The 24600-nt window shown below is 37.0% G+C and overlaps 2 protein-coding genes across 11 annotated transcripts in view; one reads left to right on the top strand and one right to left on the bottom strand.

The window, feature by feature from the left end:
- LNX1 (ligand of numb-protein X 1, E3 ubiquitin protein ligase) overlaps window positions 1–14063 on the top strand; it is a 198739-nt gene extending 184676 nt beyond the window's left edge. The window contains exons 12-13 of one of the 3 annotated variants that reach the window (XM_011966515.1): window positions 12949–13107; window positions 13494–14062. In XM_011966515.1, the coding sequence (XP_011821905.1) occupies window positions 12949–13107; window positions 13494–13629 (295 nt within the window). In that variant the 3' untranslated portion in view covers window positions 13630–14062. Of the gene's footprint in view, window positions 1–12948; window positions 13108–13493 lie in introns of all 3 variants that reach the window. The other 2 variants (XM_011966514.1, XM_011966516.1) reach the window with 2 other exon arrangements.
- A 758-nt stretch (window positions 14064–14821) lies between these two features.
- The window catches only part of FIP1L1 (factor interacting with PAPOLA and CPSF1), a 72981-nt gene continuing 63202 nt past the window's right edge, over window positions 14822–24600 (bottom strand). For 7 of the 8 annotated variants that reach the window (XM_011966507.1, XM_011966513.1, XM_011966512.1 and 4 more), the window contains 3 exons: window positions 21258–21471; window positions 15714–15851; window positions 14824–15193 (listed from right to left, as the gene is read on the bottom strand). In XM_011966507.1, coding sequence (XP_011821897.1) covers window positions 15046–15193; window positions 15714–15851; window positions 21258–21471 — 500 coding nt within the window. In that variant the 3' untranslated portion in view covers window positions 14824–15045. Of the gene's footprint in view, window positions 15194–15713; window positions 15852–21257; window positions 21472–24600 lie in introns of all 8 variants that reach the window. The other variant, XM_011966511.1, reaches the window with a different exon arrangement.

The raw sequence follows: 24600 nt of genomic DNA on the forward strand, positions 1-24600 counted from the left end.
AAGAAGAAGAAGTAGAATCTGCACTTTGCTCATTTCCTCTAAATGGACAGTGGTAAGGAAGCATGATATCCTGGCATAGACAACATTGCTTTTCGGAACCCTGGAGATTCCTAGTTTCTTTCATTCCATCCTCTCCCTATAGTAATAGAATAAACATGGTAGAAAATTCAAAGTGCACCAAAGAGTATAAAGAGAACAAAAAGTAAGTCTCCTTCCCTTCAGATCCATTCAATAAAGGTGATCACCATTATCAATTTTTTGTGTACTGTAAGTCAGAGGCTGGCAAGCTTTTTCTGAAAAGGGCCTGATAGTTTAGGCTTTGAGGGCCACACGGTCTCTGTGGCAATTACTCATTTCTGCTGTTGTGGTGTGAGACAGCCATAGGCAATATGTGAATGAATGGGAAAGGCTGTGTTCCATTCATTCCAATAAAATTTTACTTATAAAACCAGGTGTTGGGCTGGGCTGTAATTTGCTCACCCCTGGCCTGTGTTTATATGTACACACATACACACAAACACAGTGGTAGCATACACATTCCTATAGACCATGCATTTTATTTAAAAACAAATCTGATGTTCTTGGGTATCATGATAGGCATTGCACCATCGTCGTATCCACTGCCAATTAGGAACTGGTTAAATACGTTATGGTACACCTAAACAGCCATGCACTGGGTTGCCTGGGTATCATGTTATTGTATCACACTTCATTCCTGTAGGACTACATAGGCATTGCATCACTGCTAAGTAGCACTGAATGGTGTGAAGTGTGAGGTTCATGTCATTTCTTTCCCTCCATATGTGGCTTGGTCTTTTTACTTAACGTTAAAAATAACTTCTATTATTTTGTTGCTGCTTTTTAGGAACTCTAGATATTTGTTTCTTTGATATATTTTATATTTCATATATTTAATGTTCTAGGATCCTTTTCAACTCTTTTTTCTCCATTTTATTTTCTTGACTTTTAATTTTTGTTTTAGGTTCAGGGGTGCATGTGCAGGATTGTTATATAGGTAATTTCATGTCACAGGGGTTTGTTATACAGATGAGTTCAGCACCCAGGTACTAAGCCTAGTACCCATTAGTTATTTTTTCTGATCCTCTTCTTCCTTCCATCCTCCACCCTCAAGTAGGCCCTGGTGTCTCTTGTCCCCCTCATTGTGTCCATGAGTACTTATCATTTAGTTCCCATTTGTAAGTGAGAACATGAGGTATTTGGTTTTCTGTTCCTGAGTTAGTTTGCTAAGGATAATGGCCTCCAGATCCAACCATATTCCCACAAAAGACATGATCTTGTTCTTCTTTATGACTGCATAGTATTCCATGGTGTATATGTACCACATTTCCTTTATCCAGTCTACCACTGATGGGCATTTAGGTTGATTCTGTGTCTTTGCGATTGTAAATAGTGCTGCATGTTTTCCCGGCTTATTTGCATCTGTCCTTCAATGCTCACTGTGTTTTCAATATTATTTCTGTTCCTTTGCAACCACTTTCATTGCTGTGGTATTTTTATTTTTCTCTTCTACTTTTTTGTTCTGTTCCATTGGCTCATGTCTCCTGTTGTCTCATCTTCCTTGAAGTCCTATCTCTGCATTGAGCTCTTGTTCATAGAGCTGTTGCTTCAGAAATATTTTAAATTCATAGTAATATGGTTGGTTATAAATTTTATTTTCTATAGTAGCACTTCATTTCTGTGGCAGCATTTTTCTGGTGAGTGCTATCTGCTGGAGGTTTATAACATGGGGAAAGAACAGCGCCATATTCCTGATAGTAGAAATTTCTCCTTATGGCATCAGGCAATGAGTGTGTTTATTTGTCCCCAGCTGACTAAGCCCAGCCTGGCTGGGCACAATCCATAGTCTCTCTTCCTCCACTCACACACTGGCCAACTGCAGCCCATACCTGTGCGTTATCTCGGATTCTCATTGGCTTACCCATGCCTTTTTTTTCTGCCAATCTGGGCCCAGGGAAGCCTGCTAGCAGCCAGTCCTCTTGTGTCTGGTGTTCCCATGTAGAATGGGTGTTTTGCCCATCAGAGTGGCCATTTGCTAAGACCTCAAGGCTCTACTGGCTTGGTCTATCCTCTCCAGCTGTGGGTGTCTTCTCTTCCATCTTTTCCTCTTTGACTGCCTTTGGCACCTCTCCCTCATATATGGTGACACTTCGTTTTGTTTAAGATGGAATTTGTATTTCTGTTTCCAAGTCTCCTACTTGCTTTTATAGTAATGTTTTAAAGCAGAAGAGGAAACACAGGCTTCACTCTGCCATTTTGAAACTAGAAGTGTGTCCTCCTGGTATTTCTCAGAAGTCATCAATAATCGGTCATGCCCCTAGATCAGGCTTCAGATAGTCCCAGGGTATGAGCCCCTTTCAGTTTTCGTGGGAGGAGGCATCTGCTCCCATCTCTAATTTCGACTCCTCAGAGCCTCGAGGACACCAGTTCTCCCTGACTGATGCAATACCACTGGCTTAAATGTCTCTAGCCATTTAGCATGAATATCATTCACTCTAAGAATTTCAGGCCATTTATCGTATCTCAGCAAAATCATGTTACTTGAATTCATAGAGTTAAGCTGCAAATGGATATTTTTGAATCCACAGAAATTTCCCTCCAAGTTACAAATCTACTTGGCCAAACATTTTTCCCTTTCACTTAACAAATTTCGAGGAAATTCTTTGCCCTAATGTATGATCCAGCCAATTAGCTAAGGTGCTCTACCGATGAAGAAAAATGATATAACATGTCAGCAGGTCTAGAAACAGGAAATCCATTGTAATTATGTCCTTAAGTGTGGTACGACACAGAATATATATGAAGAGGGTAGCACTGGTAAGCTGTGCTTGTTCTGAACTAATTGAGGAGACAGTAAAAGTAGGCTATGAAGGACAATGCAAATGTGCATTGTTGTGTGCATTGTGTGCCAAGAGTGACCCCTGGGTAACAGCTCCAGACATTGTCTCTCAGCTATACAAATTATCAGCTGCCATTCAGTTGGAAGTGATTCAGGAAACACTGAAGGCTTTCTGCTTCATTCTTTGTTGGCTCTCAGGGCCCACATTCCACATCTGGAAGTCTTTCCAAACATGCTCTCATCTGGACTAGTATGATAGTAATACATATTAACTCATTTCTCCTCTTGCCTAAGAATTTTAACCTTTTACTCTCCTGAAACTCATAAAACATCTTAATGAAGATTGTTTATATTGAATAGCAAGGAAACAGATCTCATGTCTTCTCCTTTTAAAGTCAAAGAGCTTTCATATTTTAACTATAAGACAGGGACACTATCAGGTGCATTCACATTATGCAGTAATAGTAAAAGAGGCAGCTGTGGCTAATACTTATAAAGCCCTTTCTATGTGTCAGGCATTTTTGTGAGAGCTTTATGTGTTCTTTGCATTTTTCACTCATTTAAAACTCACATCAACTCCGTGATTTTGGTACTAATGGCATCCTCACATTAAAGGTAGAAAACTAAAGCACAGAGTGGTTCTCTTGTCCAAGGTTTCATGGCCAGTTAATAGGCAGAGCTGAAATTTGAACCAGGCTCTCTGGTCTTAGAGTCTATGATTTTACCGTGATGCAATGGAAGTTTTGTGAGCACCCTCAAGAGGATGCTAAGCCTACACTTGGCTTTAATAATGTGAGCTATATAATTTGTTTTCTCTGTACTGTAAAGCGAGTTTAGGAGTCTGAATGAAGCAGACTTTTGCCATTCACTGGGTTGGTTTGGGAATTTAGAAATTTGTTGGAGGCCAGGTGTGGTGGATCACTCCTATAATCTTAGCACTTTGGGAAGCCAAGGCAGGCAGATCACCTGAGTTCAGGAGTTCGAGACCAACCTGGCCAACATGGTGAATCCCTATCTCTACTAAAAATACAAAAAATTAGCCAGGAGTGGTGGTGCATGTCTGTAGTTACAGCTACTCAGGATGTTGAGGCAGGAGAATTGCTTGAGCCCAGTAGGTAGAGGCAGTGAGCCGAGATCATGCCACTGCACTCTAGCCTGGGTGACAGAGTGAGACTCTGTCTAAAAAAAAAAAAAGAAAAGATGTTGGAGTAATGGAGTAAATGATGATATCTTCATCTGGCTGGAGGATATAGTCAAAATAGGGGAGTAGGAATACCAATTATTTTCACAGTTGTGCTCCATAACAACCACAGAACCTCAATAGCATGTGACAGTAAGAATATATTTTGCTCACAAGTCTGTGAGGTTCAGCTGATCCAGGCTAGAGTTGACGGATCTTGGCTGGCTCACTCATGCATTTGCACTCTGCTCTGCATTTAGGTGGCTGCTAATCTTGGTTGGTCATGCTTGCATGTCTAGGGTTTGACTGGCCATGGCAAGCATTCGACTGATGAACTCATGGATGAGGCCAGAATCAGAGTAGGAGGGCATGCAAAGTTGTGTGATAAAGAACATAGATACCAAGAGTGAGTGAGGAATTAGAGCCATTAATGCAATTATTTTGCAATATTAAGGAAGAATGAAGATATATTTGTTGTTCTGGACATGTTGAGTTTTAGATACCAGTGGGATGTCCAAGTTTAATAAACATATCTGGGACGGCAATTCCTAAAGCCTTTTGTCTCAAGATTGTTATACATTTTTTAAAAGATACTGATAATCCCAAAGAGCTTTTGTTTATGTAGGTTATATCTAATAAAATTACCCTATCATAAATTAATCTGAGAAATTTATTGTCATTTAAAATAAACCTATTTTATGTTAGCATAAATCATCTTTTATGAGAAAATGTTTTAAAAAAACTCAGAGGAATGGCATTATTTTACATTTTTTGCAAAGTTTCTTAATGTTTGGCTTAAGAGAAGATAACTAGATGCTCTTATTTGCTCCTGCATTCCGTCTGTTGCTATATCACCTATCACGTGGCCTCTGGAAAATGCCACTGTATGCTCATAAGAAAACAAGAATAAAAAAGGCCACTAATGTCTTAGTGTTATTACAAAAATGTTTTTTTACCTTCAGACACCCTGAAAGGCACATCCTTTGGAAACCACACTTTGGAGAAAAGTATAAGCTAAAGATTGATTTGGGGCTGGGTGCAGTGGCTCATGCCTATAATCCTAGGACTTTGGGAGGCTGAAGTGGGAGAATCGCTTGAGCCCAGGAGTTTGAGACCAGTGCCTGGGCAACATAATGAGACCCTATATCTGCTAAAACATATTTTATTTTTAAAGATAGATTTGGGCAGGATCAATATGTAGGTAGTACGGTGAAGGGGCTCCGTAAAATATTGGAGCCCACTGAGAAGAGGATTGAGGAAAGGAGAGCCCTTGAAGGAGACTGAGAAGAAATCACCAATGAAAGAACAGAACAATATTCGCTGGATTTGGCCTAAGGGGGTATAGTCAGAGGCTTAAGCAGGAGAAGTTTTAAGAAGATATTGAGCAGTAAAGGAGGGGATGCAGATGGAACTTTTCAGAGAAAAAAGAAAGGGTAAATCCTTAGTGCAGAGGGTGACACATGGGCCAGGAAGGCAGAGAAGGGCACTGTTTTTAAAAAAGTCAGTATTTCAGTCACCCTCTTCCATGGCCTCCATCCAAACTTGTCATCTGCTAGAACCACTCCCCCTTTGAAATCATAAAGTCAGATGTTGTGAATACAGACTTCTGCCATCTAGTCCATAGACCCTTCGGGGTTCATAGACCCCTTTACCTTTTCCCTCAACCTCTTCCTTCTGTCTTCACCTCCATCCCAGCGCTGTTGGGGTCCACGGACAATCGCATCAACCATCTTTTTCTTTTTTTTGGAGTCATTATTTTCTACTTTCTTACTCCGTCACCCTTCTGGACTATCTGGCAAAATTACAGCCCCCTGGATTGTCCAATTATGTACATTTTCTCCAAGCCTACAACTCAGTCTCAGAACACTGCTGGGGAAAATCAAACAACAGATACCCTTTAAACCTGTGGTCACCACCTTCAGGTGGGCCCAGAGTGCCGCGCCTGTATCCTTTGACATTGTTTATCAGCTGTCTTCTGTCATTCTCTACAGCAGCAGTGTCCCACATACTCTGAGCAACTTAAACCTCCAGCAGCTCTACCGACCCCTTTCCCTCCAGCAAATACCTGCACTTTCTACATGAGAAGGACATGTTACAGTCCTTCTCTTGCTGTGTTTCTTTGTGGGATTTTCTTGTCCTCCTGGTTCTTATCTGTATCATTACCCATAGTTACTACCCCAAAATCTCCTTTGCAAGACTTTTCATTCCATCTGGACTGGATGTCCACTTTGGTCTAGGTGGTTGGGAAAGACCTCTAAAGAGATGACATTTAGTTCATGACCTGAGTAACAGGAAGTAGCTGGCAGTGGAAGCACAGCAGAGAATTCTGGCAGAGCAGTTAAACAAAAGCCCACAGGTGGGAGTGAACGTGGCATGGTCCGGGAATAGCAAAAAGGACTGTGTGTCCAGAACCTGTGGTTGGGGGAGAGGTCTGAGAGATCAGAGTAGAGAGGGACCTGGCTGGGTAGAGAGAGAAGTGTCTAGGGAAAGAAGCCAACAGGGGTCTCACAGTATTGCCAGGTGAAGCTGGACACTGCGACCTTGTAGCAGCATTGAACTTCATGATTGTGTTACTTTGGAGTTCAGTTTGGAATGTTTCCCATGCCCTTATTATGGTCTCTAGTTCTGTTTTATAAAATAATAAATTCTGGATCTTTCCTCTGATTGACTTACTGAAGAATAGCCACCATGTCCTTGGGCACTGACTGGCTCAATCTTTTAAAACTATTAAGGCTCAGTTGTCACCTAGAATTAATACAATAGGAAAACTTGCCAAGGAAATGTCAACTGTAACTTTCAATAATACAGAATACACAACTGGAGGTGTTTTCCCTGCATGTTTCAAACACTGTAGCACAGGAGGGACAGCATAGACAAGCCTGGGAGTGGATCCCAGGACATCTTGTCCTGGTTTCCTTACTCACTGCTTTTCTGTCATGACTTAGGTTCATGAGACACCTGGCCCTGTCACCAGTTAGCTGAAAGCACACATTATTTCATCCTCCTATAGTGCTGCTTCTTGTGATAAGTCCCTTGTAGTATTCTGTTTTCTATTAAATTTCAAAAGTCCAGGCTCTCTCTGCTTGAAATACTCTGTGCTTCACATTTTCTGGCTACCTCTTGTTATTCAGGTCATGGACTAAATGTTACCTCTTTAGAGGTCTTTCCCAACCATCTAGGAAAAGTAGGCATCCAGTCCAGATGGAGTCAAAAATCTGTTGGAATGGGGCACTGAGTCCATGAGAGGTGAGGATCAGAGTGGAGTGCTAGAAAAGGAGACTTTGGGGATAGTTAACTCATGGTAATGATATAGATAAGCACCATATGGATGAGAAAAATGCTCAAATTTACCTGAGAGAATTTTTAGTTTTTATTTCTTCTTTCTTTTCATTTCTTTCTCCCTTCCTTTCCCTCTCTTTCCCTTTCCCTTTCCTTTTCCTTCTTTTTTGAGACAGGGTCTCACTCTATTGCCCAGGCTGAAGTGCAGTGGCACAGTCTTGGCTCACTGCAGCCTCAACCTCCCAGGCTCAAGTCATCCTCCAGTCTCAGCCTCCAATGTAGCTGGGACTACAGGTGCCCGCCACCACACCTGGCTAGTTTTTGTGTTTTTGGTAGAGACAGGGTTTTGCCATGTTGGTCAGTCTAGTCTGGAACTCCTAGGCTCAAGTGATCTGCCTGCCTCAGCCTCCCAAAGTGCTGGGATTAAAGGTGTGAGCCACCTTGCCTGGCCAAGAATTTTTAATTCTATACTCCTGTTTAGGCGCATCATAGTCTAAAGCTTTCTTCCTTAATAACTTTTAAAAGAAACCTGTAATATTTCTTTTGTATGTTTTACTTCTTTAAAAATTATTCAGAGCAATGGGCAATAGACCAGTGCTAATCCACAAACTGTATTATTGGTCTGCAAGAAGGACAGAAATTGTTTAGAAACTTTTATAGCAATTCGACATTGCTACATCATTCAAATATAATCAGTAAACTCTTGTTGAAGGGGATGTTGTTGAACTTGCAAGGTGTTTTATGTTGTGCAATCTGCATCCCAGTAGGGGATCACTGCATCATGCACAGTAGGACCCCACATTAAAACCTATATTTTAAGGTTTCTTAGCTGTCACCAAAATATGTATAAAAATCTGAGAGACTGTCAGGTTTCTTTTTAAACATATTTTTACGATCATTTACATTTTAATCAAAGCTGCTTTAAGTATGTAGTTCAACATTACTGGCCAAATTAGAGAAGTCGCCTATTTATAGTTGGTGAATTAAGCTTCACTGGACAAGACATACTTTTTCTGAAAACAGTACAATAGAAGTGATTCCAAATAATATGTGATTTTTTTTCTTAAGACAAAAAGTTTATGCTGCTTTTACTCCTCTGTGCAGCTTGGGTTTGCAGCTGTCATTGTTGGTGAAGTAGTAAAACCACTTGTGGAGGTGTTGGCTAATAAAACAATGGAATCATAAATGCCTCTTACAAACAAAAAGCCAAAATAATTTTTTGAAAGAGTATTTAATTAAAAAGTCACCAGAAGTAGATGCCAATATACCATGCACAAACTATATACTTTGTGGACTTCCTATAATAAAGTAGCATTTTAAGTAAGATTAAAAATGTATATACACATCGCCAAGGTATTTGTGAAAACTAAAATTTGCTTAGAAACATTGGGTGAATCTGTGGTAAAAAGGGTACTATGTTTCATAACTAATGATATGAAAACCAACTTCAAGAAAAGCCAGCAACATATTTTTTATTTTAACTTGAATACACAGGCAAATCTTTTTAGTGTGTGCACAACTTAAACATATCAGAATTTTTAAAAAGTTCTTTGGCAATAAACAAAACTAGCTCTGAACCATATACAACTAAGGAAGTTTACATTGTTGGTGAATTGGAAGTTTAAGTTTTAGGTAGGGGTATGTTTTGCTGGTGCGGTTGCATTGATTGTAAAACTTTCTGGAGTACTGACTCCGCAGATTAAAGCAGCTGCTGGAGAATAAATGTAACTTAATACAGTGGCTCCTTCAGAAAATTTTGCTGTGATGTCAGCCAAACTAAATAATGTGTTTAGTGACATAGTAAAAGCTGTGGCTACATAAAGGCTAGTGCATTAGATACTAGTTTACTAGTCTCTTTATTATGTGATAATAAGGAAGCCAATCATAACGAACTATTATTGGATGCTGAGTAACAAGTAAAGAGAAGTTCTGTCAAAAATGTTTGAACCATAGATCAAACCCTCATTTTTTTCTGCAAGATAGGAAGCCAGTTTGGTCCCAACTTTTTCAAGATGTAAACTGGATAGCCAAACTTGTTTATTTGCCAGATTATCTTCAATATTTTTACTGAGCTTAATATTTCCTGCAAGGAAAAAATGCAAGATGTTTTCCAATGGCCAATAACATCAAAGGGCAAAATGAAAGACGCTTGGAAGAATAGCTTCCATAAGTTGTTATGATGTAACTTGATAACAATTATCAATGAAGTAGGTGATAAATTTGATATTGCACAGCTGCAAAAAGTTATCAAACATCTTACATATTTTATAGAATGTTCTGATTTTCAGAAGAAACCAACACAGAATTCATGAATTCAGAGTTCATGTCATTGAGATAAAATTTAAATTTGACTCTAACTTTATAGTATAAATTGTTGTAATTGGCTATCACTGAGGAATAAAGACAAATTTTGAAGTTAAATTATCACTTGCCTGAGCTTACTAAAATTGCTTTAAAATCTTCTGTTCTCCTGAACATATATATGTGACACTGTCTTTTCTGCTAATAGTGAGTAGAAAATGGTTTAGCTATCCCTTATCCTCTGCAAGTAGCAGTGTCAACTTATTGTAGTAAGCAACCTCACTTACATTAAACATTGCTATACCTGTTTGTTCAAAGTATGCATATAGATATTTAATATGGGGACTCAGCATTTCTCTCATGATTTTAGAAAAATAATTGAGGAACACAAAATTATGAGTGTAACAGTGATTGTCCATATTAAATTCCCATAAATAAATGAGCAATGCATAGTTTTTATAATTCTTTTTCCTTTTATGTTGATTATAACATTTTATATTTGTTATGTACAACACAATTTGGGGTTAAAGATTTCATTTTTCTAGAAATTCATTTTTTATTTAACCAAAGTATTAGTCTACAATAAACTAATAAACTAGGGAGAAAAAAAAAAAGGTGGTCCCTTCACCGCAGACTGAAAGGTACCTGATCCAGAAGACGGAATAAATGCTAGGTTAATCATAGTAGGAGGCTCTACATTACTCACTGGAATCTATTAAGTTGATGGTCATAGTTACATATAAATTGGGGCCAAGAAGTTAAACCTTTCTGAACACAGGGCTAGCAAAATAATAAAGCAACATTTTGTGAAAGGACTGTTTCTATAAATTCAATTTCCAATTTTCTGCTCTCACAAAGAGCTCAAAACATCCTACATCCAACCTCTTTCCAACCTCTGCTATTCTAACACCACTTAGCAATGAAAAATGTACAATAATTTAAATCAGGAAGAAACAAGATCTCAACTGGCTTTGGCTGATACACTTATTTTCTAAACAGTGTTTTTCTTAGGAAAGAGGCTCTGCCTTAGTGTTCTTTGTAGTCTGCAGACTTAGTTCAAAGTCAGTGTTCTCAAATATGTATTGACTAAATTAGTAGTATAAGGGGATATATAAAAATTTAGGAAAAAACTTAGCTTCTTGAGCAGCTCAAGACTTCACCATTCTCATTAACTCATTTCAGTGGAAATCAAATGAGTCACCATACTCATTAACTCATTTCATTAAATTTGTTCTTGAGGTGACCATAATTTTCTCATTGGGAAAAACTACCAAACTCTTTATACTATGCCGAATCTTTTTCGATAGGCCTAAATTTAGAGAATGAGTGCAGAATAGGAAAAAAGTCCACATTTACATTCAAAGTTTAAAGCGACCTAGTATCTGAGGTCACTGATCAAAAACAGCTGCCACATTTCCCAGTGGGGAGTAAAATAACCCAACTTAAGAAAAAAATGCCCACAAAGTCAGATCAAGGTCTGACTTTGCAACGGGTTAACATAAGAAGGTCTCACTGCTGCAATAAAGTTAAATACACAACACCAATAAAAGAAAGCATTTACTTTTTAAGGAAATAAAACAAGTAACACTGGTATCAACTTGAATGGATGCTTCAGGAGGGCAGGGGATTTTGTGTTTTGTTTAAACATCTGCAGAAAGATGATCAAAGCAGGGTGTTCTCTCCAGTATCAAGAGGTTAGAAAATGGACACACTGTGACTTACTGGGTTCAAAGCTTTGAACTAGAACATGTAATGTTTTAGATGGTTATGTTTACAGCGTCTCCATATGAAATAAAATATTCAGTAAGAGTATACTCATTTATATATCAAACTGGGCAATGTTAAAACTGGTATTTGATCATGACCTTGGATAACAATCATCTAATTCTTACCTTTCTCCAAAAAACTGGGCACATATCCTCCCAGGTGGGAATGTTAATGCTTTGGTATTTACAGAATAGTCAGTTACCTGCTTTGTACATGAGGAGTCAGTGAACCATTATGTAAAATGTGTATCTGACACACCACAGCTCCCAAAGAATGAATTTACCACTGACATCAAGGTTTACTGTGAAATGCAGCAGATACATATTTTACAAAATATGAAATTTAATGAAATTCATACTTTTAAGCAATCATTTCAGTAAAAGAAATTGTTATGATGTATATGTATGACAATAGATTCAGAACTGGTTAGAGTTGAATTTCAGCAATACATTTTAAAGGTATTTGCCAAACAAACCCTAAAGCTCATTTTATTTCAAGTGAAAACATCATCATGAAAAAAGTCATGTCACATTGACTAACAAGGTTGGTAACAAATGTAATGATCAACTTTATCACTTAACATTTCACAAGACTTTTTATTGGTTCTAAAAAGCAATTAATATTTTAAAGGTACGGTATATAAACAAAATAGCCATATCTTGATTTTTGGCAACATGAAAAGGCCAATTTCCTTTCAAAACAATTCCTGGACTACAGCTACAAATGTGGTGAACAACCTCATAGAGAGTAAAATTCAACTCCTGACATACACTTCTATGGCAACTGTAACATAGTTAACACTTGGCCTGTACCTATATGAACACTGATTCATTAGGGGCCAGTGAATAAAAATTTCTTCAATCTCATTTGCTATTTTAGTTGAGGATTCTACTAATTTACAGAAGAGCTGGGCCTTTCCTTCTCCCATTCCTTTTATAACTTCCTATCCAGTTTCCTGCAGTTTGTTTTTCCTCCTATATGAATTGTTCTTATAATCTTTAAATGTATCTGTTTCCATTCACTTTATGCCTGCATGCTTCTCTATGACTTGCCAAACATGTAGAACTGGGTGTAAAGTGGTATTTTTCCAAGGTCAAAAAAAGTATACAAATTCATTTATTAGGATTAGGTTTAAATTGCTTTCATTGAGATTATTCAAAGGATTTTTGCCTTCATTAAAAATTATATCAAGTAAATATTATATGACATCCATGTTTGTTCACCAATAAGGATTTAGGTTTATCCAACTTTTTGCTAATACAAATTCAAGCATTGTCTTAAGTTAAAAATATGACTATCGTTCCCAGTAGATGTATAACAGAACACAATAGGGGGTGTCAGTTTTTAAGGATATTCAAAATTATGGAAAACAGAGGTTCAATTACAAAAAGCCAGCTAACAGCACAAAGGTCACCAAGGTACGATACAATTTTGAGTGGGACCTATGCAGTGCTACTTAGCCATTAAAAATGCCAACAAAAGGAATGGGGGATGAATCACAGTTAAGTATTCCCTTAACTGTAACACTTAAATGTGCACGTACACTGACTACATTCTATTTCAGGTGCTTGTATAACTGTAAAGACATTATATTACGAAGAAACACAGCTGGAAGTCTGGGCTTCTGCATTGTAGGAGGTTATGAAGAATACAATGGAAACAAACCTTTTTTCATCAAATCCATTGTTGAAGGAACACCAGCATACAATGATGGAAGAATTAGGTAATAATAATGACTAACCAAAAAAACTTGTATTAAATGTTGTTTAATAAATGCCAAAGCTTGGCCTCATTTGAGATAAGGCATGTATTTATTATACTTTGTGGGGAGTTAAAGTATTTATGTAGCATTCAACTTCTGAGAAATCCAAAATAATTATACATATTCTTAGTCCCATACTACAACTCCCCATACTTTTAGCATTCCTTCTAACACAAGCTGAGTGGATAGTGAGTTTGGAGAATGTAAATAAGAGGCAAGAAATATCTAAATTAAAAGCAACATAATTAAAATGGTCAGATGCAGCAAAAATTAGGACCACTAAGATAAACTTGCATTAACTTCAGCAATGAATTAAAATACTAATCATATCTTGGTTTTTTTTTTAGATGTGGTGATATTCTTCTTGCTGTCAATGGTAGAAGTACATCAGGAATGACACATGCTTGCTTGGCAAGACTGCTGAAAGAACTTAAAGGAAGAATTACTCTAACTATTGTTTCTTGGCCTGGCACTTTTTTATAGAATCAATCATGGGTCAGAGAAAAACATAAAAATCACAAATAGGCTAAGTTGAAACACTGTATTTATCTTGTCAGTTTTTATATGTAAATACACTGTTAAAATGTCAGGAAAAGTATGATCTAATGAAAGTCAGTTACACCTCAGAAAATACGATTCCAACAATATTAAAACTAATAGTTTTTTTTCAGTGTGGAGGATTTCTCATTACTCTACAACTTTGTTTATATTTTTTCTATTCAGTAAGAAGCCCTAAACAGCTAAAATGATTTGTATACCCCATTGAATTCAAGTTGATTTAAATTTAAAATTTAGTATATGCTGAAATCTGCCAAGGGTACATTATGACCATTTTTAATTTACAGCTAAAAGATTTTTTTAAATGCATTGCTGAGAAACAATGCTTTCATCAAACAATAAATATTTTTCAGAAATTATAGTTGTCTTTTAGTATGTGATACTAATTAAGATTACTTGTATTATCACCATTTAAAAGATCCTAGTAATTTATCCTTTCAAATACCATGTTATATGTTACCATCACTGACAAATGTCTTCTAGGGCTATCCCTAAAAATGCTCAGAGAATTATAAACTTGTTTTGTTTTAGTAATGGCTAAAGCTCTTTTTTCCACAATCGTTAGCGACTGTATAAAAACTTGCGCTGCTCCACCAGTGGACCTTGGGAAATGCATCAAGGCCAAACCAGCTTGACCCTGGCTCATAGACATGGTCATGAGACTATTTAAATTTGTGCCACAATGAAGAGTGTTTGTACACGTGCCTCCTAGAAACTACACTAAGGGTAATTTATTTCATAGAGCCCACCCAAATGCCTTATAGGTTTTATTAATTTGGATATGAAAGTGCACCCCATTTGGTTTCACCAGGAACCCAAATTTAGAACACTGAAAAGCCATCAAAAAGTTGTGATATCAAAAATGTATGAGTCTCTTAATATACTAAGCAAGAGTGTCACAGCACTAATGATAAAGACTAGTTTTAGTCTCAAGCCTTAGAGGGGCCCTTTGTTGCCTTTTGTGGTGCAGCCTCTTACGAGACTGGTGTTTTGTTTGTTTGATTAACAAAACTGTGGCCCAAGTGGAACCTTGACCTTTTCTCAGATAATTTGTTTATGTACACAGCTAACACAGCTCTTTAGAGTCCCTGTTAAGTGACTCATTCACATTCCTTTCTTGGATATAAAGTCATTGCTGTCTTTATTTTTGAAATATTACAAGACAAAGATTTTTAACTTAACATGAAAAATTCACTCTTTTATTTTCGAAAAAAAGTTAACTTTTCATACTAACAAACAGAACAAGATTTAAGGTAAATTTCTTAAACATTATCCAGAAAAATAACAAGATTTATAGTATCTACTTCTGGTACTAATATACACAAAAGGCCAAAACCATGCCTATTCTGCAGGTGTAGCTTCGGTGCTCTCCTGTTCAGGGGCAGGCTCACTGCCTGCTTCTTTTCCTTCTTTGCTTCTTTTAGATTTTTTGTGTTTGTGTCTCCTGTGACTATCTCCTTCTTCACTTTCATGGCGACGTCTACTATTACTGAAATAAAAAAGGTGTGTTCTGTTTAAATACACAATCAGTGACAAAAATCCAATCACTCTAAGGAAATTCTCAATATAACACTGGGTTTAAAATAATCTAATGCATTTTCTCATCAATATAGTGTGGGGAATAATCAGTTTTATGTGACTTTTATGCAGGGATTGTATTTATTTTATAGGGCCATCTTCACTGATATTATCTCAGATTCCCAGTGCCTATACAGCTTCTGAAATGCATATTATAATATACAGTAACAAATTAGAAACAAGCACTAACTCAAAACTGGAAATACTGTAAAGGGTTGATTTTTGGCAAACAATAGGTATTTTGTTTAATTTTTTTAAAAAAATTTGAGACAAGGCCCTGAATTTTTCTTTAATGAAACCAAGCACTGCTTCGTTTCATAACTTACGAAAGACTGGTTCATAGGCCAAAATTTCCCCTCTTCCAATGCGATAATGTAGTAAGTCAAAATCTCTCCCATACTATTGGCTCACTATTTTATTAAAGAGCAAACCTTCGAGAAGACTTATGTCTGGTTTCCTCTTTTTCCCTGTGTCGTCTTTCTCTATGTCGTTCTTCTTTCTCTCGACTTGCTCTGTGACGCTCATAACCTCTTTCTGCATATTCCCTGTATCTGTATCGTTCTTCATCGCTGAAATTGAAATAGAAATGTTTTCTTGACAACTGGACCATTAATTCTGAATGGATTCAAACTGTAAAAGAGGAGATGTGATCTGCAGTCCAAACCCCAAATCCTCACATTAGCATCTTTTATAACATTAGTGAGGAATAAATATTTGTTGAATTGAGAGGAAAACAATGGTTGTTCTCAAAATAGCACTAGAGCTAAGAATATAAATATATAATAATTACATAGGTTAAATGACCAATTTTGTTCTGTGCTTTCATAGCTGTTAAAAAGATTTAATATAAAAATGCTTTGGTTTTTTCATTTCTTGAAAAAGTGAGATCTGCAACTGATTTACATTGTTACCAGCTTTTAAAATTTTTGCTCCTTTGAGAATTAAAATAATATTTATCTCAGATTTCTAATCAATATGCTTGGAAAGTCTTGGACACATATTTAACATTATAAAAATATACAACTCACAATGACTACAAAACAGAAAGCAAGTTATGTTTTTAAACTTTAGGTTTATCATTAAATATTCATCAAATACAGAAGTATAAACATAAAGAACAGAAACATTAAAGCAACTTCTACAGTATCCATACAAAATGCAGATTGGACATACCTGCATTCTGACATCCTAATTATGTGTGTGTGTGTGCGCGCGCGGGAGGGGGAACTACATGGCTAATAACTTCAACTGCATACATATAAGTTGCATCTCCATTTTCTGATTTTGGATTGAATTATACAGACTGGTGAAACTGAGACGAATGGCTAGAGTTAGAGGGTGGTCTTTCTTTACCTCCCTAGACCTCTTTTCCTTTCATGTCCTTTAACTGACATTCTCTTTCCATCTTTCTCTTTATCCTTCATGTCTCTTATTTCTTCCTTTTTCTTTTTTTTGTTTAGCACAGAAGTCAACACTTTCTACATCAGTAAATTCCCTTAGAATAAAATAATCTTTTAGAAGAGTATGCTGAAGAGCTTTGATTTCTAGAAATGTTTAATATGAATTATTAAAGTAGTAATTTGTATGAAATACCAAGATGGTAAGGAATCTCAGGGTTTAACATAGTCAGGTGACAACTATAAGCCATGTTTTAAAAGACATGTCAGCCTATGTTCTAGCAAAAGTAATGATTCAGTAATGCTATGCTTAATGCCCAATTGTACTGCTGACCAAATTATTATCTGTGATACATTAAAATTTTAGAATCTCATTTAAAAAACAGAAAATGTATTAATATATACTTTTGCACATATTTGTATATGTTATTTCCACTATTTTTTTCCTATCCATAAATATGTACTTTGTACTTGGAGTGTGGAGGCATGTCACCTGAAAGGGAACATGCCATGCCAGTCAGTGGAGAACAGCAGAAAGAGTACAAGTGGAGTACACACAGGATCACATCCTGATTTTGCCACTTACTAAATGAGTGACCCAGGCTGTTACTTAACCTCTCTCAGCCTCGGTTTTCTCATCTGTAAAACTGCCAAGAGTATTTTTCAAGGCTTTTTACAGAACTGACAACATTTATAAAGTGCTTGGTATGAAAGCAGGCACTCAATAAATGGCAGTCTTTGGTGAATTTAATGCTTAATTTTTTCAGAAGCAGAACTTTTTAGTACCATGTCTTGAAGTAGAATAAACTAGCACCATAAGAAATATAGTTAACTTCTCTCAAAAAATGAGGCTTTTCAATGACTGCAACTAGATTTACATAAAAATAATTAAAGTCAATTATCTCATAATATGTCATTTGTAACTCTCCTTTTCCTCTTACCCTAAAACCAACTCTTGTTGAACTTGAAGCCTTTAGATTCTAAAAGCAGCCCTGTGATGGGAACCTTACAACAGATGGTAGAAGATTGGGTCCTACACACAAAATAGAAAGACCCTCCTCCTTCCATCCCCTTTTCTGATAAATGGCTGAACCAGAAAGGTTTCTCTGAACCTGGAAATTACATTAGAGTTTATTTCAAACATCCTCAAATGACCAGCCTTCTTTCTGGCCCATAATTAAGCTGCCTAAAAAGCAGAAGTTGAAACTAGTCTGTACTTTTCAAAACAATGGCCCTGTAATTTGTAAAGCAACATATACTACATGCCATACTGCTAAAATATCAGCCTTCAGACACCTTTACTTATACTTCACTTGGATTTTCCAGAGCATAATGTTTTCCTGGGATAATTCAGAACTCAAAATTCCTCCACTTTTTGCCTCTCTGACCTTAAACATTTCAGTCAAATTTAGGTAAACTTTGACTCCTAATGCCCTACAGTTCAGCAACTTGAATATCAAATGTGGTTTAACCATTAATGCTTTTAAGTTGCAATAAAAACTCAGTAATATCTGTGCATGTATTTGAAGCAGAAGAATTAGAGGATTTAGCCAAATCTTCTATAAACAATGTGTTATTTATGCAAAGAAAATTTATAAGCCCTGCCTGGTAAAGCAATTTATTTTACTCTTATTTCCTATCAAATTTTGCATTAAGCTCCTTACTTATAAACATGTACAATCTAGAGATAGCAATGCTATCTCAAACATATTCATTTCCACATTAGAAACAATTTGACTTTCTGGAAAGTAATGCCCTCGAACTTAAAAGAATCATGCACTTAAATTGGCTAAAGTCAACAGCACATTTCCCACCAAGCAAACACAAGTCATATACTCATGCGCGCGCGCGCGCGCACACACACGTATCATAGTGTTTACTTATTTGGTCAATAAAATTTTATTAAGTGCCTACGATGTATAAGTCATATTAGTAGGAGCCAAAGGAAGGAAAAAAGATGAATAAATCCTTATCAGTTCCTTCTTGTGCATTTTTTTAGGTAAAGTTTTAAGCTACTGACCAGTCCTAGTCAGCTTGACAATATGAGGGGTCTTCAAAAAGTTCATGGAAAATGCATACTATGAAAAAATTATGCATGGATTTCAACATTTTTCTGCACCAAAATAAACTCAGTAATTTGTTACAACATCGCTGAACAGGATCTAGTTTGAGGTACTAGTGTAACTGTTTAGGGGTACCATAAGCCACACCCATATAAGTCAGCAAGCTTAATAAATGTGCATGTTCTTGACTGATCCACTGTTCAGCTCATCTCTTTCCTCTCCTTGGGTCTCCCTATTCCCTGAGAAACAATAATGTTGAAATGAGGCTAATTAATAACCCTACAATGGCCTCTGTGCGTTCAAGTGAAAGGAAGAATCGCACATCTCTCATTTTAAATCAAAAGCTAAAAATGATTAAGCTAAAAATGAGGAAGCCTGGAGAGGAAGGCATGTCAAAAGTCATGACAGGCTAAAGTCTGTCCCTCATGTGCCAAAAAGACAAGTTGTCAAGCCAAAGAAAAAGTTGTTGAAGAAAATTAAAAGTGCTACTCCAGTGAACATATGAATGGTTAAGAAAATGACAACAGCATTATTGCTGATATGGAGAAAGTTTTAGTGTCCGGGTAGAAGAACAAACCAGCCACACAACAGTCCCTTAAACCAAAGCCTAATCCAGAGCAAGGCCCAATTATTTTCAATTCTATGAAGGCAGAGATAGGTGAGGAAGCTGCAGAAGAAACAGAAGCTAGCAGAAGTTAGTTGGTTTGTAAGGATTAAGCAAAGACGTGATCTATATAACATAAAAGTACAAGGTGAGGCAGTAAGTGCTGAGGTAGAAGCTACAGCAAGTTATCCAGATGATCTAGCTAATCTGATCATCTGATGGAGGTAGCTCCATTAAACAACGCATTTTTAATGTAGATCAAATAGCTTTATACTGAAAGAAGAAGCCATGAAGACTTTCACAGCTAGAGAGAAGGCAATGCCTGGCTTCAAGTTTCAAAGGACAGGCTCACTCTCGTTTCCTAATGCATTGTTCCTTAATGTAGCTGGTGATTTTAAGTTAAAGTTGGTGCTCATTTACCACCCTGAAAATCCTGGAGTCCTTAGAATTATGGTAAATCGACTCTGCCTGTGCTCTAACAATGGAACACCGAAGCCTGAATGGCAGCACATCTGTTTACAGGATGGTTTACTGAATATTGTAAGTATTCTGAACAAACTCTGTTTTTTCCTAACAATAGTAATACTCACTGGGGATAGAGGAAAGCTCCTCCTTCTCATTAAACGATGCGGTTCCATTACATTATTTTCAAAATGTATACATTTTGAAATGTGTATGTATACAGTCAAGTGTCAGTTAATGACAGGGATATGTTCTGAGAAATGCACTATTAGGTGATCTCATTGTTGTGCAAACCCCACACAGTGTACTTACACAAACTTTGATGGTACAGCCTATTATACACTAGGTTACATATTATAGACTATTGCTCCTGGGCTTCAAATCTGTACAGCATATTACTGCACTGAATTCTGTAGAAAATTTTAACACAATGGTAAGTATTTGTGTATCTAAACAAAAGATACAGTATAAATAGTATTGTAATCTTATGAGACCACTGTTATACATGTGGTTTGCACTGATAGAATATAAAAATAATAACTAAAATCAGGAGGAAAACCTTTTAAAACATATGTAAGACAAATTTTCTTAAATATTAAAACTTAATACATAAGTGTGTGGCAGGAAAGACTAATAGGAAAACCCATTTAAAAAGTTTTAAGTAAAATTTCCAATTCTTAAAGGTAGCCTATTTGTGCATTTTCTTTAAAAAATGGATAATGGTGTTTGGAAAATCACTATAATGTTTTTAATCCACTGGATATATTTTAAGAGTGACCTTGGGCAACACAGCATGACCCTGTCTCTACAAAAAATTTTTAAAATGAGCCAAGCATGGTGATGCATGACTGTAGTCTTAGCTACTTGAGAGGCTAAGCCAGGAAGATCACTTGAGCCCAGGACTTCCTACATTAGGGAACAATGCATTAGGAAACAAGAGAGTCAGCCTGTCCTTTCAAACTCTGAAGCCAGGCATTGAGTTCTCTTCTCTAGCTATGAAAGTCTTAGATGGCATCTTCTTCCAATGTAAGACTGCAGTGAGCTATGATCATGCCACTGCACTCCAGCCAGCCTGGGTGACAAAGCAAGACCCTGTCTCTAAAAACAGAATAAAAGTGGTGATAATTTTATTTTTGAATATTAATATTTATAATACACTGGAAATATCTATATGGTCAACTAATTTAAGCTTAAGATGAAAAACTTAGATGGCAAGATAAAAATAAATGAAGGGGTAGAAAATTCTTTTAAGAGATAAGTAAACAAATTAAAGGACGGCTGTTCAAGGTAACGGGAAGCCTCTAATCCTTTATCATTTTAAGATGGCTTTCCTAAGTACTCCCTGAGCATCTCTTTTCCAAGTGAATTGAAATTCACTTCCTCATAACAAAAATAAATTTGAAAGCGGTTATAAAATACATAGTATAAACTCCTGCACACCCAACAAACCTGTTGAAAACACTCGGTGTAGGACTGTGATCACGCTCCCTCTCTCTCTCTCTGGTGCGTTCTCTTTCTCTGTCCCGATCACGGTCTCGCTCTCTGTCTCTGTCTCTCTCTCTATCTCGGTCTTTCTCTCTTCTGGCATAATAGTCCCACTGCTTGCTGGTGTCCACAAGACTAGGCCATGAAGGCGCAGAACCAGGAAGATGGGGAAAGGCAACTAAAGAAAAAACACAATTAAAAACAAACATTATGGTACTTTAAAAAAACAAAATGCCCACCAAAAATACGTCATTAGATTGTAATAGAAATTCACTTTATAAATAGAAAAGAGAACTATCACATGGTGAATGAATACCCACAGTATCAGGGGAAGATCCGGAAACAAATCTTAAAAACCTAACATATAAAGACCCTTCATTATACAAGGTGAACAGGAATCAGAATTAGGTTGACCACAAACTCCCCAATATAAAAAATGGAAACCAGAATACATTGGGACATCTTCAAAGTGTTGAGAGGAGGCCAGGAGTTCAAGACCAGCCTAGTCAACATGGTGAAACCCCGTCTCTACTAAAAATACAAACGTTTGCTGGGCATGGTGGTGCGTGCCTGTAATCCCAGCTATTTGGGAGGCTGAGGCAGGAGAATCACTTGAACCCAGGAAGCAGAGGTTACAGTGAGCAGAGATCATGTCACTGCACTCCAGCCTGGGCGTCAGAGTGAGACTCTATCTCAAAAAAAGAAAAAAAAAAAACAGTGTTGAGAAAAAATATCAACCTAGAAAAGTGTACTCAACAACATTTTATTTCAAGATTCAAACTGCCTTTGTAAACATCAACAAAAAAATAAGCAAAACTTACAACCAACAGACTTCACCAAAAGAATGTCTATCAGGCCGGGTGCAGTGGCTCAAGCCTGTAATCCCAACACTTTTGGAGGCCAAGGTGGGCGGATTGTGAGGTCAGGAGTTCACGACCAGCCTGGCCAACATGGTGAAACCCCATCTCTACTAAAAATACAAAAATTAGCAGGGCGCGGTGGCAGGTGCTTGTAATCCCAGCTACTTGGGAGGCTGAGGTAGGAAGATGGCATGGAGCTTGCAGTGAGCCGAGATGGCACCACTGCACTCCAGCCTGGGCAACAAAGTGAGGCTCCATCTCAAAAAAAAAAAAAAAAAAAAAAGAAAAAAGGAACATCTATCAGATATACCTAGAGAAAAAGAAAAATTATCCTAGAGGATCTAACATGAAAAGAAGTAATGGCTGAACAAATAAATGGTAATCATATATGCAAATCCAAACAAACAATATATGCTATTCAACAGTAGAGTTTTTTTAAAAAGAATAAAACTAAAATAGTGAACCACAACAGGATATAAGTTAGAAGAGAAAGATTATTCTAAAGTCTCTGTATTGATGGAGAAAGATGTTCAAATTGTATGTAACTACACATTGTTAAGTATGAATAACGAATGTCGAGTAACCACTTTAAAAAAAAAAAGAATACGTATAGTTTCAAAACAATGAAGAAAAAAGGATTTTTTGAAAATCAATGCGAAACTCAGTCAATTCAAGACGACTTGACAAAGATGTAGGTGGAGAGTTAAGTTCAAATAGCTAAAAAGGGACTGACTCATCAGTTACAAAACAAAGACTGTTGATTTGTACTTTTAAAAAACCTAACTATAACCTTAATATAAACAACATAAAAACAGAAAGTTGAAAGAAAAAAGATGAGAAAAAAAAATACAACCCCTGATCGAAAATGAGTAGCTTTAGGCCGGCGAGGTGGCTCACGCCTGCAATCCCAGCACTTTGGGAGGCCGAGGACGGCGGATTGCCTGAGGTCAGGAGTTCCAGACCAGTCTGGCCAACATGGTGAAACCCTGTCTCTACTAAAAATACAAAAAAAATTAGCCGGGCTTGGTGGCACATGCCTGTAATCCCAGCTATTCGGAAGGCTGAGGCAGGGGAATTGCTTGAACCAGGAAGGTGGAGCTTGCAGTGAGCAGAGATCATACTACTGCACTCCAGACTGGACGACAGAGTTTAACTCCGTCTCAAAAAAAATAAAGAGTAGCTTTATTAATGACACAACAGACTTATACAAAAAGCGTTACTTAGGAAAGAAAGAATGATCACATGAAGATGGATGATGTAATTTACCAAGGAAACAGAACAAATTTAAACTTCCAAGTAGCTAACAACATCACCTTAAGTTTTAGAAAGTAAAAACTAATAAAAACACAGGTAGAAATAGAAAATTCACCATGTTCATGGGAGATTAACATAATTCTCTCAATTACTGGTGGATTAAGCAGATGAAAAAATCAGTACAAATATAGAAGCGGTTTTTGTTTTAAGAGATGAGGTCTTGCTGTCATCCAGGCTAGAGAACAAGTGGTATGATCATAGCTCACTGCAGCCTTGAACTCTAAGGCTCAAGTGATCTTCCCGCCTCAGCCTCCCAAATAGCTAGGATTACAGGCACAAGTCACCATGCAGATAAAGACTTGAGCTACATGTTCTTAGCATGGTTGCTGTAATGGACATCACATAGGATACTGCCCATAACAAAGGATATTCTTCTTCTCAAGCACAACATTTATGAAAAGGTACATATACTTTCAAAGGATGAGTATAATAGGTTTGTTCTCTGACCACCAAGCAATTTAAGTTAGAAGTCAAATTTAAAAGTTATGAGAAAATAATCCCTAACCATTTCAAATTAAAAACATACTTCTGATAATTCATGAGTCAAAAATATCATAAATTTAAATAATTAAGAACTAAACACAGACAAACATAAGACACATCAAAAGTTTAGGGATACAAGTTGTTCCAGAAGAAAATTTAGTCTTAAAATACTATATTAGAAAAAAGTAAAAATTAATGAGCTAAGTCTCCCAATATAAGAACGCAAAAAAAAAAAAAAAAAACAGAATAATCCAACAAAAAAGGATAATAAAGACGACTCTTCAAGGTTTCTTTTTCGTTTCGAGTCAGTTTTGTTTGGTAAGTTTTTGTTTTTGTTTTTAGGAGTTAATTCATTTCAGCTAAGTTTTTAAGTGCGTTGGTATACGGTGCAGCATATTCTCTCTCTTTTTTTTTTTTAGATGGAGTCTCACTCTGTTGCCCAGGCTGGAGTGTAGTGGCCGGATCTCAGCTCACTGCAAGCTCCGCCTCCCGGGTTTATGCCATTCTCCTGCCTCCGCCTCCCAAGTAGCTGGGACTACAGGCGCCCGCCACCTCGCCCAGCTAGTTTTTTGTATTTTTTAGTAGAGACGGGGTTTCACCGGGTTAGCCAGGATGGTCTCGATCTCCTGACCTCGTGATCCGCCCATCTC

The sequence above is a fragment of the Mandrillus leucophaeus genome, unplaced genomic scaffold (assembly GCF_000951045.1).
Source record: "Mandrillus leucophaeus isolate KB7577 unplaced genomic scaffold, Mleu.le_1.0 Scaffold762, whole genome shotgun sequence".
Classification (NCBI taxonomy): Eukaryota; Metazoa; Chordata; class Mammalia; order Primates; family Cercopithecidae; genus Mandrillus; species Mandrillus leucophaeus.